This window comes from Emys orbicularis, chromosome 17 (assembly GCF_028017835.1).
Source record: "Emys orbicularis isolate rEmyOrb1 chromosome 17, rEmyOrb1.hap1, whole genome shotgun sequence".
NCBI classification, from domain to species: domain Eukaryota; kingdom Metazoa; phylum Chordata; order Testudines; family Emydidae; genus Emys; species Emys orbicularis.
Window position 1 is genome coordinate 10,809,532 of NC_088699.1, and position 15,795 is coordinate 10,825,326.

A 15,795-nucleotide genomic window follows, 5' to 3' on the forward strand; every position below is an offset into this window, starting at 1 on the left:
GTGGGAAGAATTAGCTATTAGCCAGGATGGACAGGGACGGTGTCCCTAGCCTCTGTTTGCCAGAAGCTGGGAATGGGCGACAGGGCATGGATCACTTGATTCCCTGTTCTATTAATTCCCCCTGGGGCACCCGGCATTGACCATTGTCAGAAGACAGGGTACTGGGCTAGATGGACCTTTGGTCTGACCCAGTATGGCTGTTCTTATGTTCTTAATGTGTTAGCCTTGCTTGAGTTTTCTCAGCTGTTTGAATGTCAAATTTGATAGAGCCTTCATTCATTTGCGAGAAATGGCACTGTTTGCACAGCGTAGTACTTAATATCTGCACTTTCTGTAATAACACCTAAAACAGAAATAAGAGGAAGTCAAAACCACTCTTTTACCAGGAACTTATCTTACTACTCAGTAAATTAAGCTTTACCTCTTGCATATGTGGTTTCACTGTTTGTATGTATCTGGCATTTGCATATGTAAACTGGCATTGGCTCCAGTTTCTTTACATAAAGAACCCCAGAATCTATTAGCAAAGGCCCATACCAGAGATGTGAGGATTCAGTGATGCTTGCAGGCAGTACCATGGTGAAAAAAACAGTTTGCACTATCCCTGCTGATAGAACATTGTTTCATTCTAATGCACTAGGGATTTTAGGTATCTGGGTTGGGTGATCAGATTACTGACAAATCTGAAACTGTTGGAAAAGCATTGGCACCATGATGCTATTTGGCATAGATAAAATGGGCGTAGAAGTCCCAATGTCTTGAACACTAAGTATGATTATTGGGCTCTGACAGTATCCTGTTCCCAGTGAGAAGAGGAGTTTTGGCTTATTGATACTTCCATTTGCCTAAACTGAGTTATTAAAACAGAGTTCTGGATTCTTAAATCCTGCAAGATGTCTAAACAAATTAAGTAGGCAATTAATAATAAGATGAATGTGTAAAACCTGTTGGTTGGAGTGAATTATGTCCTTAAACACACTTTTACCCCCCGGCCAGCTGTGAAACTCATTTTGGTGGAAGCAACCTATGACCTTACTCTGGCCTACTGCATTATGTCAGCAGCACCTCACTGTTAAGCATAGGGTAGGGCTGAGCTGTCTCCAGTTTGACTCGTTAATGATGATATTGACTGTAACTTGTGGCTGGAACATTATCATATTTCTTGTGTAGTGTAATGTCTTTGGAATTGACTTTCACAACTAAGACAGGTTTTTTGCACATTTTACTTAAAATAAACAACTTGGTATAAATGCCACTTGGCTGAATATTATTTAACTGCAGTATGAAGATATTTGAGTCTTTTAGCTCAGTTCAACCCATCTAAATAAGACTTAATCTCAGAACAAAACTAGCCATCTGCTGAAAGGACTCAGATTGTCTGAATCAAAAGACAAATCAAGGAGAACGAATGTAATTTACTATAAACCTTCACCAAGACATGCATACAAACAGTTAAAGCAGTGGTGTTGACAGGAACTCATAGTTCTGGTTGGTTAATAATAGCTTTCCACTTCTAGGTCACAGTTCAAATCTAGCCTGTCTGTAGTGACTGAAAACAGTTATCTAATGGGATCTGGTTCTTAGTGGACTGTTGTCACATTACAAAAACCACCATCCTAATCTTCCTTGCGAGGTTTGTAAACTAGGAATGTAGGAGGGTATGGAGATCAGACTATGCTTCCCCTGTAGATGGTCCCTTCAAGGCAAGTGGTGGGGAAAACTATACTGCTATCTATTCATTTTTAGAAGGTACACACTATATTTTGAAAACTTTTCAGATTAGTTTGACAGCTGTATCAGAAAATGAATGATTGTTTGGTTATTTCATTTACCAAAGGTAATTGAAGCCGATATTTATGAAGTCATTGGGAGGTGAACTATCTCCAATTCAACAGGTTAATCATTAATATTTGGAGGATTTTCTTGCCATGCTGTATTAGGAGGAGAAAATCACCAGACAGACTAAATCAACGTTATGTATTCTGGATTTTTTCTTCATCAGCAAACAAATTATATTATATAACAAAACAAGCATATGAATTGTTGAATTTAGTTAAACATTTAGTTTTTCTTTGTTGCACTGTTTGCATTTTGCACACATGCCTGTCTTACCCACAGGTAGAGGAACTTCATTAAGATATTCCCAAACTGGGTCTTTTACTGCCTGCTGCCATTATAGGTTTTCCCTCCTAGTGAGAGAATGGTATGGTAGATCTCAAATCAATGAAGGCTACACTCAGAAAGACCTCAAGACTCCTGGAATATGCTGCTCAAACAGTTTCACTTTTGTTTCTACTGCCTGTTCCTCCCTTCTCACGTTTATCCCCAGACGTCTTCTCCTTGTCCAGATCTATTCCGCCCCCAACAATCTTCTATTCGTTGAACTTTTTGAAACTTTGCACTTTTAGAGAGAGGTGAGGGATTGACTCTGTGTCCACAAATTTACAGAGGGACAATGTGGTTGAGGTATGTTATTTCTCACCTCTGTTTGTTTGTTTGTTTTTGTTTATTTATTTAAAAAACATTTTTTGCTGTTAACAAGCATGTTCTCTGGAGACACAAATCCACAGTTTGAGAACTGCAAAACTAAGCATCTCTGATGGTATCTTCTAAACTGAGCACTGAGTCCCATGGGTAGATAGAAAGATTAAATAAATAATCTATACAGAAGCCCCTGGAACCCCATAAGATTGGGTCCCTAATCCATGAACTATTGGAATTCATTTACAAAACTTTTCTTAAACATTACATGAATATATTGTCTCATACTATAGAATTAGAATTTATAATCCTTATTCCATGATACATTATACCTCAAAGATATCGCATCTTAATTAAAACTGTCTTTAGATAAAATGCTTTTTGAGGGGAAAAAATAGATTTAAATGAAAAATCCGATTTTTTTTAAACATTGATTTTTATCCACCCTGTTTTTCCCCCTTAGCCTTCACAGTTGTAGAGCACCTATAGCTCACATTCTCCATTGAGAGAGAAGGAATCAACATTTCAGAAAATCAAGCTCCTTGTTCTAGTTAAAGTTTTTGATAATATGAAGGCTGTTTCATTTGACTCTTCATTCAGTTTTTTTACTAAATTTTCAGAGATGAAACATAACTTAGTTCCAAACTACATGAAAATTTGGTATGATGGTTCAAGATCTATATGTAAATGAATATATTCAGGGGAAGTACTGGTAGGTTTCAAAGCTGATATCAAGAGATTAGAGTTCTTATATATGGGAGTAGTGTTTGTTCCTTATGTGAAGTAACTTCCAGTTTAGAAACAACTATTTCTTTATGAATTTTTCAGGATGTGTATGCACCGCCCACAGGACCATTTTGGTCAGACAGCCTACTGATCTAAAGCCCTGTCTATATATTTATTTCCATTCAACCACATTTTAATGTGATTTGGCTCAGCCTTTGTAGAAATACAAGGTTTTGCAACTGGATTCAAATCCATGCTCTTGTCCAGGTAAACCTAGACGCTGTCTGTTTTAGTATAGAGAGGACCTAACTTAATAGTCAGCTAGTTGGTCTAGAGTTGCATAAGGCATTTGGAGTCCATGACATGGGCAGAATGGTCATGTCATCACCGCATGATGTCTAACTTTCGCAAAGCAGAATAGAAAGTGGTAAGAAATGGACCAGAACTTTCAGGAATTGCCCATCATTTCATAGCTCTTACCACAACACACTGGTGGGAGGTGTGTGCAGGAGGAAAGGAGGAGAGGCAGTGTTATCAGAGCTACAAAAATCACACATCTTTGATATTACATTAAACATGTATGGTAGAACTGCATCAAAAGAAGCTTCCTAAAACAGTAAATTTCATAATTGTCACTGTTTCAATAAAAAAGTATATATAGCATATTTCACTAGATTTTTGTTTAAAAGTAACCTAATTCTTTACTTTTGGTATCAATGGCACTAGCTCCAGTTTGTTTGCTTTCCATGTGTGTTTTTTTTTTTTTTTTTTTTTTTTTTTGACTTGCTGTTACTGAGTTTTACAAGCAAATCAAATGCTGACTTTGAAGGACACCCTTCTTCTTTGCTGTGCAGTTCCCTTCTGAAAAATTGAGAATCATGGCCTGCTAACCGCTTCCTCTCTAAACAGTGAATCACATCAACTAGTGTCACAGAAAAACAGGGCTGTACTTCCTAGATGTAAAATTGTCTGACAAAATATTGGGTCATGACTTTATTGTTCGAGTTAGTAGTATTTGTGCAGTATACTGAAATACCTGCTATGAATATAGGGACTACTTATTGCATTTTATTTATATTAATCCAGAATCTAGGGTTTACATTAAAATTGTAGGTGTAGATGGAGAAAACCTTTTGTAGTATAGACTCTGCATGTATCTGGAATGCTGAATTTAAATAAGTCTGCATCAGGTAGCCTTCATTTTTTTGCTAGGTTGAGTGAGTGTTAGTTCATATTTTCTTTATATGATCTAGTATCTAAAGTTTAATGTTCCAGACAGTGTTGGTATCCCATTACTTGAAGTTTAGGTGGTGGAGCTTCTTGGCAGCCAGCTGTGGAGCCTGATTTCTGTAGCCGGTTGAATGGGTGTATCATCAGCTTGTCAGTAATATTTCTGTCTGCCTTTATTCATACTCTTACCTATAGGACTAGTGTATTTCAGAAACAAGTGGATTTTTTCATTGTGAACAATGCTTGTATTTGTATTTAGAATACTTTGTTTTGCAGTTTTCAACTAGAGTGCTATAAACTAGATAAGTATCTAGACCTTTACTCTTAAACCCAAAGAGCCATTGCAAGGCTAAGTGGTGGTTTGGAATGCCCAAAGGTCTGGCAGCATTGCCCACTAGAGGGCACCTTTTCTAATCAATTCAGGGGACAATGGTTTTGTATTACATATTCTCTCTTCTCTCTCCCCTCCTCCCCTTAACTTGAATACCACTTCTTCCCTATACTGCAAAAGGTCAGTCTTGAAGGGCTACATTGTAACTGCATAGAATCATAGAACTGGAAGGGACTTCAAGAGGTCATCTAGTCCAGTCCCCTGCACTCAAGGCAGGATTAAGTATTATCTAGACCATCCCTGACAGGTGTTTGTCCAACCTGCTCTTAAAAATCCCCCAATGATGGAGATTCCACAACCTGCTTAGGCAATTTATTCCAGTGCTTAACCACTGTGACCATTAGGAAGTTTTTCCTAATGTCCAACCTAAACCACCCTTGCTGCAATTTAAGCCCATTGCTTCTTGTCCTATCCTCAGAGGTTAAGGAGAACAATTTTTCTCTCTCCTCCTTGTAACAACCCATATCATGAAGCAAGGCATAGGCGCAAGACTAAGATAAGAGGTAGTCATCTTTGCTGCCTCTTGCTGGTGGCATGGAGGCCATACTGTCAGCTCCTACAGCACTGTTTCAGTTAGTTCATGAAAAACACTGTTTGACTGGTATTGTGGATGGGGTCAAGCAAACTAAATTGTCAATCTTGTTGAGATTGTAAGCTTTTTGGGGCAGGGATCGTTAATACTGTGTATACAATGCCTAGCACAGAGGAGCCGAGAGCAGAGCACCTAGGCTCTACCATAATACAAATAACTTACAACCTAGACTTAACTTCAAAGCACATCTTCCCCATGTCTACAATGGATAGCCAAATGGTGTTAAGCATATGATAACAGCTGAATATTTTTTAAGCACTATTCCTAAATCTAGCTTTTGAGGATGTGGACTAAAGTATGTGTACGAAAGCATTGAGTTTAGGGTATAAAAGAACACTGTCTGCTTTGAACAGGCTTCTTACCAAAATTCTGGATTAAACTGTTTTTATTAAAAATAAATATTCGAAATGCAAGGTAAACTGAGCACAGAAGTACTGTAACATTTTTATTTTCACATTTTACTCTATATTCCTAAAAATCACTCACTTGTTTGGTCAGTCTGCTTTGTTCTTCAGAGGACTGAGTAAATGGTGTGGTACAGAGACACTTGTCAAGTGCGTGCAAAAAATAGGCAATGATGCAGGATCCTGGCTTGCTCATAATGATATTGCTGTTTGCACAACAGAACCTAGAGCATGGAAGATCGCTGGAACTGCAGGGGGAGCTGTGTTAAAGTGATTCAAATGACAGCTCCTGGTCCAAATCTGATTATAACCATCCAGTAAAAGTAGTCTGCACACTAAGGATATTAAAATTCCAGTACTGCATAGGATAAGGTTAAGTGGTGAAAAGCAAAACTTATGCAATGACTCATCCTACCACTGTAAAGATTTAGATTTTGAAGATAATGTTGAGAATGAATTTGAAAATCTGTCATAAGTGACTGGTTACTGTTTGCAAGACCCACCTCAGTACAGTTAAAGCAGCAAGCTTCAAGGTAACCCAGAACACCAAGAATTATACTACCTGGTCAGATTTTAAAAATCTATTTTAAAACTTAATGGCTGGGTGAAGACTTAGTACTAATATTTACTTTTTTAAAGGTACGTTTAGCAGATGATTAGTCCACGTTACAGTGGAAATTCTAGTGTACTTTTTTTGGATGGTGTGATGACAGGCTTAAAAATCTCATATTAGTACTGCTTTTTCATGTTGTAGGCTTTGGCATAAATGCTTGAGTACACTCAATAGCTTTGTAGCTTTAATTCAGAGGCACTTTGACTTAAAGTCCATCCTTGAATTTGGGAGAAACTAGCAGTACCAAAATGGTTCAGATCATTAGCGATCCTCTGTGCTGGGTGTTGCAAACTGAAATGGACTAAAATAATTGGGAAATCTTCACTTCACAATGTGGTGTGGAGATGTAGATCATTAGAGTTATGGAGACTGCTGTGAGGAAAGCAACTAAAGATTGAAGGAGACAGCTGTAGCCTATCCAGACCTCTCTTCTGAGAGGTGGAGAAAACTTGCAAATGTGCAAGTCAGAAAAATTAATGTGGGAAGAATGCAGTAATTTGCACACACACGTGTCCATTTTCACTATTCCAACCTGGGTATGTAGATGTTCATGTGACTCCAAAACAGCTTCAAATGGCTTCATAAACCTTTTGAAAAGCAAAATGTATTTTTTTCCCCTTCTAGATGGAATGAACCTTCCCTGTTGAATGCCTCCAGATTTCCTGTTGGATTTCACGTGTGGAGAAACATTTTCCTTTTGGTTGAAGCTGCTCTGTGGCAGACTGAATTTTGGATCCAGGATTCACAAGGTTTTTTCATCTTGAAGAGGCAGCCACAGCTGAATCACGTTAGCCTGACATCACAGCCACCATGGTGCTGTCACAGAGGCAACGAGACGAACTGTAAGTATTTTTTACAGTATTTATTTAAAATAGCAAAAGTAACCTTTGCTTACACTTGGTTCTTATTTCATCAGCCTTCCAAAGAAACACTGATCTTTCTCTTCCAGTTTGATTCCAATGAAATGGCTCTTCACGTATTTGTTCTACTTCAGTTAAGTTTCTGTGAATTACCTTTTAATGATCTCTGTACATCTGTACTTTGGTTATACTAGCAAAGAACTTGCTGGTATAAACTTGTGTTTAAGGATAGGAGTTCAGGAATGGTAGACTGGAGGAGGGAAAATGTAACCAATTATTTGAAACAGTCTTTTTAAACTTTTATAGTGTGAGGCCGAAGCTGGAAGTTTTGGTTTTTGGCATGGGAATGATTTGTTGAAAATTAGATGTAGTTTGTTCAAAGTACATAGGAATAAAATATTGAAGTTTAGAGTTTTACAATATTTGCTCTGTATTCTGTTTGTGATGCCTAGCAAGCACACACAAGTTCTGCAGGACCAATGTAAATAGAGTAAAAACAATATGCAAGTGTGTGGAATGAGAAATATATGTACAGTGCAAGTAAAATGATGATAAAGGTATATTGTTGCTAAGTCTCTAGTTTCCAGACATAAAATAAATGATCCCCTTCTTGCAATCTGTCCATGACCCACTCTGCTTCATTATTGGAGTTAACAATAAATAACCTACTTTCCAATTTCCACTGTCACCCTTAGCCTCTCTCCCCCATCAATGAAAGAGAAGGGGTGTTAGTCATGAAGAAATTAATACAAAATGAGTCCAGAAGTCTCTCCAAGTTCCTTGTTTTAATGGGGGGAAATAAAAGGGAAGGAAGGTGGTGTCTTGGGCAGATGCTGGTGCATCTCCTGCCACGCTACCACCATTCTGACCTGGTATGGATCTAGTCAGCAGGGTTCCTATGAGCCCAGAGGCACAGGACTCTGGGACTACTGGAGCAGCTTACTCCTGCCTCCCTACAGGATGTAGAATGAAAGTTCAGCTTAAGAAGGCGAGACATATGGTGTCAGTTCAATTTGGGAGATAGGCAATTGTCACATGATAAACTATGAATGGTCTTCTGTGCATATACTCTTCTGCATGTGTGCTTTTGCAGAAAACTACGATGGGATGTTTTAAATGGTGGTTGCATACAGGAGTTGGTTTGGTTTAGCACAATGCCCCAATTGTTGATGGACAACAGCCTAAAGTGCTTAAATGGCTCATGAATGCATGGACTGAACTATCCCCCTGTTATAAAAAGGGAAGGGAGAAGTTGGAGGAATTTTACCTTGTTAAAAATAAAATAATAAAATGCTTGGTAAAAGAATTAAAACAGATTGGGAGTCAGGAACCCTAGCATTCTTATCCAGGCTCTTTTGGTGTCTTACTGTCTGATCTTGGGCAAGTCACTTCACCTCTCTGCTTCAGTTTCACCCTCATAGGTATCTCCTCAGTGTCAGTACATCCCCTTAATATAAACATAAATAGTATTCACATGCCATTTCTTCCAGGTTTTATTGTATTAAAGTAATTTTAAGTGAGGCAAAACCCTGATGTACTAAAATGGCATGTGAACGATTACATTTTTTTTCATGAAGGGTTATGTGGATATTTATAGCATTGTTTATGAAAGGGCTGGGGATAAGTGAGGCAGGAAAGGCTTCCTGAACACCTCTAGAATTAAAATATTATCTTTTGGTTGCTAGAAGCCAGAACTTCAAGGAACAAATATATGAACAGGAAGGTGGGGATAATGAGACATTCTGCATGGATAATTAGGAGTTGATAAGGCACTTGGGGCTCCTTTAGAGGAGGGATGGTCTGAAAAGATAGTAGAGAGGTCAGCGATCCATTCATTCTGCATATGGGGAGTAGGAAATACTGGAAGGGAGTTGATGGTTCTCTCTGAATACAGACAGTGGGTTGATGTCTAGAATGAATGCATAAGGGAAGAGGAATGTATAACAGGAAGAGGGGGATGTGATGAAGATCCTAGAGAATGAGCAGGGATGGGGAATTCCGAGGAACTGGGGAAAGCTAACTGGGTAGAGGTTGGGGAGGGACTTGGAGATGTCTACCGGTCCAGTAGTTTATAAGGGAAGGCAGTTAAAAGAAATTTTGGTACATGCCTTATTGTGTTGGGGACAAATGTGTGCGCGAGAGCAGGAGAGAGAGGATCCCATTGATTCTTTTTAAAAAGCTTGTCCTCCATGGTGATATTTTAGGTGAAAACCTTGTAAGAAGTATTTTGGGGGCCCCTCTTTGTTTTTTGGAAGAATCTTGTTTAGGCCTGTTAATAGGTGTGAGGGGTAAAACATTTGTATTTTTAGAGGTTGCTGCTTCACTTAAGGAAATAATATTTCGTGCTTAAAGAGCACTTTGAAATAAACTATTATCCACATGTTAAAGAAGACTTAATGATGTGAAATGTTTTTTGAAAGTTCTTTAATTCAGCTCGAGGAATTAGTACCATACACTTGTCCTTCGAAAGTTTTTGTAAAGACTTGTTACTGGATAAGTGCAGTCCTCCAATTTTTTTACTTTTGTGAGAAATAAATGTTGGTACACAGCATAATGATAGTAAAACTTAATTACAAAGATTACTGTATTCCCAAAATAAATTGAGCTTGCTACTGTTGGTGGCACTTAGTGATGCACTGTGGAGTGTAGCGTATTCCACTCCCAGTTCATTAAGTACATCATCCTATAGCATTCGACTGTTGCAGGTTCTCTGTTATTAGCCTACCCCAATGAGACCATATTGATGATGTCAGTAACTTGCCTTAGTGGAGAGTCAAGAGCCAGTATATCATTGGGCAAAAGGAGATCTTAACCTTCATGGAAACAATGACTGTTGTCAGTCAGTGCTGGGCTTCTGATTTACAAACTACTGATAATTTTTTTGTAGAGTCTTAACTGTCTGACTCTTCTAAATGTAACCAAGCAGTCCTTTATTGTTCAAATAATCCTAAAGTTGGCACCTTATTACTGGACACATGTTTCATATGTGTCTTCAGAAGTGTATTTGCTCAGGTTTTTTCACTGCTCAGATGACTGGAAAACACAGCCTGGTTGTCTGATAATACAAGGGTGAGCTCTGTGGTAGTGCTGGCACTTAACAGGAATTTTTTTTGTAAATTTCACAAATTATTATTGCTGCTCAAAATTTTTAATTACCCTCTTGACGAATAAGTCATTTTGTAAAGTAGTGCTAGTTGAAAGGAGTAAAACTTCCACTGTGTTGTCCCGTGCACGTGATTATAGTTTGGTTTCATATCAATGATGGACTCTGCACAACATGTTGTCTCTAGTAAGCTGTAAAGCAGGATGCTATGAGAGAACCTTTGACTGACCTGGTTTTAGTTTGAATAATTGAATTCTTTTCTCTATGAAAATATTCTGACAACAGGTTTTTGGATCTGTGGCTTTTGAAAGGAATTGGCTTTCACACTTTTTTCAGTGGAGAAACCTGTTCGGTATATATTTTGGATTATCCATAGAATTGCCAGGTTTATCTCTGGCCCTGAACTTCTTTGACAAGAAGTGGTAGGATGAGGAGAGGTTGAGATTGCAAGTGGCTTCTTATTTAAGATTTTTAAAGTTAAATGAGGTGAGATTTATGGTTTTATCATTAAAAAAAACTGGAATTGGTCTAAAGCCTTGGAATATTTTAAGTGCCTTTTAGTTATTCAGTGAACAAAAAGATGCCATCTGAAGTATAAGCTGCTTTACAGTAACACATTGGTATGCACTCAAGGAAACTGAGATCCTAATAGTGGGAGACAAACTGAGGACTTGGACATTCTGTTGTTGCTTGAGTTACTGCACACATACAAGTACTGGATTAGACTTTTTGAATATTAGCCCATACCTGGGAACGGATAATTTTTTTTTTTTTTTTGGGGGGGGGGAAGTGTGGGTCTACTCAGAAAAGTGACTATTTAAAAATGGAACTGCTTTACTGTGTAGATCTGTTTTTCTCCGACATTACCAATTAAAAACTTAGTTTTACAGAATAATACAATGTATTCTAAAACTTGGGACATGTTCACTTGAGAGAATTGCACTGTTTAACCTAAGATATGAATTTAAACCAACCTAGTTAAACCAGTGCAAATCCCTGTGTGCACGGTTATTTAGGTTTGTCTTAAAATTGTTCCCCAAAATCTACTTGAGCTAAACCAAAAGCTGCTCTTAAACCACTGCGGCTTTTATGTACTTAACCCGCGTTTTCATCCTTACTTAAAGGGATCATGAGTATTAAATTAGTGAGCAAGAGCTGCCTTTATCATAATTTATCTATTAAATACTGAATTTTTTAATCACAGCAAGTTTGCTAGAATTTAAAACTACATACTAAATGTGCATTTTTGTTTTACTGGTCATATTTTGACATGACAACTTCGTATGCCATGTTTGCTTTCAAAGTTGGTTTGAAGGTTTTAGTCGTGTTCGCTGATGCTGTCTTAATACAATGAAGAACAAGGTTTACCTTATTGGTTACAATTTGAAAACCTGTACGCATGCATTCTGTATTTTGTTTTTCAGTACTGTTCAGAACTGTGGCTAAGATAAGAATGTCTTACTGTTAAATCTTTTTTTCTTTGTCTAGAAATCGAGCAATAGCAGATTACCTTCGATCCAATGGCTATGAAGAGGCTTACTCAGTTTTTAAAAAGGAAGCTGAGTTAGATGTGGTGAGTTGAAACACAAGATTCTTCATAAAGCTCGTTTGTTCTGTAAAACATTATATAAGTTCTGTGGAGTGCACTACTTCTGCTAAAACAGTCCTGTTAGCCCTTACAATGTGGAAATCAATACATCATACGCAAGCTTAATGCAATAATCGCTTTAAGACACAGTAAATGTTCTCTCTATATTGTGATGGTCTCAACTGTGTAACATGAAGTTTCTTGGGCAAAATTCGTCCCCCTTTACTCCCCTATTCCTGACACTGGTGTATTGTTCTTTAGGCCTGTTTTCCACCTGCCTGTCACCCATCACTCCAGAGCAGCCTGCTTTTCTGTGGTATTGTAGGGATCCAGTTCCTAAAGGGCTCTGAGTTCCTCCAGGATGAAAGGTGCTATAGCAATATAAAATAAACTTTTTCTTGATACCAAAAAAGTAAATGTTCAGGAGAATGCATTTCATTTTCTGAGACACATAATATTATTCCTTGAGTATTCTGATCATGGTGATCATCTGAACCTGGCTGTATTAGTTTAACTCTGCTGAAAAATTAATCCATTTCCTTGGTTACTCAATTCTTATACTGAACTTTCTCCAGATATAGGATGAATCAGAGCCCCTCCTAAAATGCTTAAGGGTCCCAGCTGGAGGAAGGAGTACAAATTATTCAGTTTTCCAATTTAGTATTATGGAAACAGACTGTTAGTTTCAACCTTAACAGTGGTAAGACTGATTCACTTTTGACTCCTCTAGCTTTGTCAAAACTAGCCCTGTCCATATCAAGTTTGGCAGGAAGTTTTAAGCCGAGGGGAAACCTTTCGGAATGCATGAAGTAAATAGGATGAATTGTTTGTGCCATAAGGGGAAAATGCGGGGATTGTCATACGTCCAGAAATATCCTTTTGTATTCACTCTAAAAATGCAGTAAGGGGTTTTAATCTTTTGGCCTCTACTCTTCTGTACTGGGAAGGGGTTTATGGACCCCGCAACTAAGGCAGAGACGGGAAGAGAGCTGGAGCAGTACTGGGCCAGGAAAGCTCTGCCCCACAGGCACTGTTGAGCATGCTCCTGGGGAAAAGACCAGTGTAAAGAGATCTCCAGCAGTCCAGAGGAGAGGGGGAGAGAAGGCATTTCCTGGAGGAGCATGGCTCTTCAGTAGTAGAAGAAGCCGCCCCTAATAAGGAGGTCTATGTATGAATCCCCTCCCCAGCCATCACTCGAAGGAAGGAGAACCACACAGTAGCACCAGAGGGTCTCCTGTATCAGCCCCAGGCTGTGAGGGGTTTGAAACAAGGGACTCTAATCCAATAGCAGCCACACCTCAAACGGAGGCATCGTGTGGTAGGAAGTGGCCCAGGGGAAGGTGAGCAGGAGGTGGGCCTAATCCTGGCTATTCCACGCTTTTCCTACCCAGCCCAGATTCCCCTGTTCCTAACCCTGGGATGAACAGGACCATGGGTTACCGACAAGGAAGCTGACCCAGCTGGGACTCGGTCCAGGACACATTGGGTTGAAAGAGACTGGAGGCAGAAGGCCAGACCACTAGGCCTGCTGACTGAACAGACAACACTGCTACATGTACTTATATGCATATATTCTAACCTTTTAAAATTTTCTGGCTTTCTGATGTCTATTTAACTGCTAGAAGGTCCCCTCTCTTACTCCCAAATTTATTTTTTTACTGGGAATTATATAGAAGCAGAGAACTAAAGGAGGCTTTTGTAGTCTAGAGCATTTATCTAACCAACTCCTATTAAGTGACTTATGAATTCTGGGCCTTCTGTTTTGAAACCTTAGTAAGCAACACCTATATAGGATTAATGTGCTAGTGCAACATGTTTTGTGTAGTGGATATACTAATTGCTGAACTAAACTGAAGAAATCCGGTGTCTGCTCCAGCTGTAAGTACCTTCCAGATGTTGCTGAAACAGTTTGGTGCCTCTCACACTCTATCGTTGATTGTATTCCGTATAGTCATGGGAGGCAGGGGGTAGAGGGATATGTAATAGTACTAGGGCGTGTTGATTGAAAGTGCTCATGTCACCTGTCATCCCGTTAAATACTAGCCTCTAAAATCGAGTCAGTTATTACAGATTGAGAATATCTTGCATGTCAGTAAAATTACTAATATTTGACATCTTGAACTTGATGGCCGCAAAGACTTATTTTTAAAAAATAAATAATTTAAAACCTCAAGTGAAAGCATCTCTTGAACAGTTGAACATATGCAATTTGTTTAAAAATGGCTTCTTTGATTTTTCCTAGTATTGATTTTTTGGAAAGACATTAAGCACATTCTGACCCAAATACTTCATCTATCAACCTTTTTGAAGGTCTATTTAAACTTTTATTAAAAGTACCATTTCTATAAAATAACAGATCTGCAATCATATTATTCTCATGTTATCCACATACCTTACTTTTTTACTCCATAATCTAAGATTTCGTAGAGGAATAAGTTATGAAGGTCCTTTTGAAACTGGAATGGCTAATAACCTTGATGCACGGTTTGCATCTGCAGAGACTGTCAATAACAGCCCTGCCCTTTTTGTTAATGTTCTATGAGCAGTAAAGCCTGTACCATGTTAGTCACCATTTTCAATGTTCATCATACTGAGAGTATCCAGAAAATGTTCCTGTTATGTCCTGGGTTGGACTCATAAAGCTACTTCAGTACCTGAAACTGCTAGAAGTCAGTTGGTGGTAATGTAGAAGGAAGAAAAGTTTTAGTAGTGTTAACTTAGTTACTCAAAAATCCTGCCAAACAATTTATTTTGACAGAATAGCCAGTTTACTGCTTATTAGAAATAGTGGGCCAAACTTATTGTCACCGTAATTCCATTGACTGGGATTCACAGCGCAGGTGAATTTAACCCTGTCTTTTCATTTTTGTTTCATTTGTATGGTACTTGTCTCCATAACAACTGGTCAGTGGAACTTGAAAACTGGATTATATTCAAATTCAAAAACTTCTTTTGCATATGTGCAATGTCTTTTGACCAAACACTTGCCAGTTTTCTCACTTCCAAACCATATGAAGAAAATCCCTGATCTTTGTTTTACATCTAGGAGCTGACTCTAAAATGGACAAATATCCCTTGTTTTGGATTGAAAATCTGTAGTGAAATTAATATTATGTTCATATATGTAAGATTAATCAGGAGAAGTTTTGAGTTGACTATGAGCAGGTTACATTTGTAATTGTGCTTTCCACCTATTTCTGAAAATAACCCTCAGGACTAGCAAACAAACTATGTAAATTAGCATTTCTCTTAAAATTTGGATTGTTCATCCTATTTTCCAAAATATTCAGTTGAGGTTTTACTTGATTTCCCTAAACTGCACTCAGTGTTCTAAGTAACAAATCAGTAGAAAAGTTTTTAATTGGGATATCCTACATTTTATAATTGAAAACCATAAAAACATTCACTTATCAAACTTATCCATCAACCTAATTAAGTGTGTCTTCCCCCTCTCCCCACCCCCCCAAGGTTAAAAGACCTAAATATGGTAGGCAATCTGGTTATTTGATAGTCTTAAGGGAGGTACAAGAAAATCAAGTTAGTTAAAATTGCACCTAGGAATTTTCTTATAGGAAAATGTGAATTAGATGGGACTACTTTAAAACAGCTAAAAAGGACTAACAATATCTGACACAGTAATGGGTTCAGTGAGTGGTAAGGAGTTAAGCAGAGCCCTACCTGGGGATTGATTCTGGTTCCAATACTGATAAATTTTGCAAATAAATCAAGTTCTCCCAAACATTGCTGGAGTAATAGGCTGCTCCACCATGGAGCCTGACCCAGATAGCATATTTGTCTAGAAACTTT

At 38.2% G+C, this 15,795-nt stretch overlaps 1 protein-coding gene across 1 annotated transcript in view; it reads left to right on the forward strand.

Moving 5' to 3' along the window:
• The first annotated feature begins 7,202 nt into the window (after positions 1 to 7,202).
• Positions 7,203 to 15,795, forward strand: part of PAFAH1B1 (platelet activating factor acetylhydrolase 1b regulatory subunit 1) — a 30,120-nt gene continuing 21,527 nt past the window's right edge. Inside the window, exons 1-2 of the mRNA XM_065418163.1 lie at positions 7,203 to 7,279; positions 11,889 to 11,973. Coding sequence (XP_065274235.1) covers positions 7,248 to 7,279; positions 11,889 to 11,973 — 117 coding nt within the window. The 5' untranslated portion in view covers positions 7,203 to 7,247. The remainder of the gene's footprint in view (positions 7,280 to 11,888; positions 11,974 to 15,795) is intronic.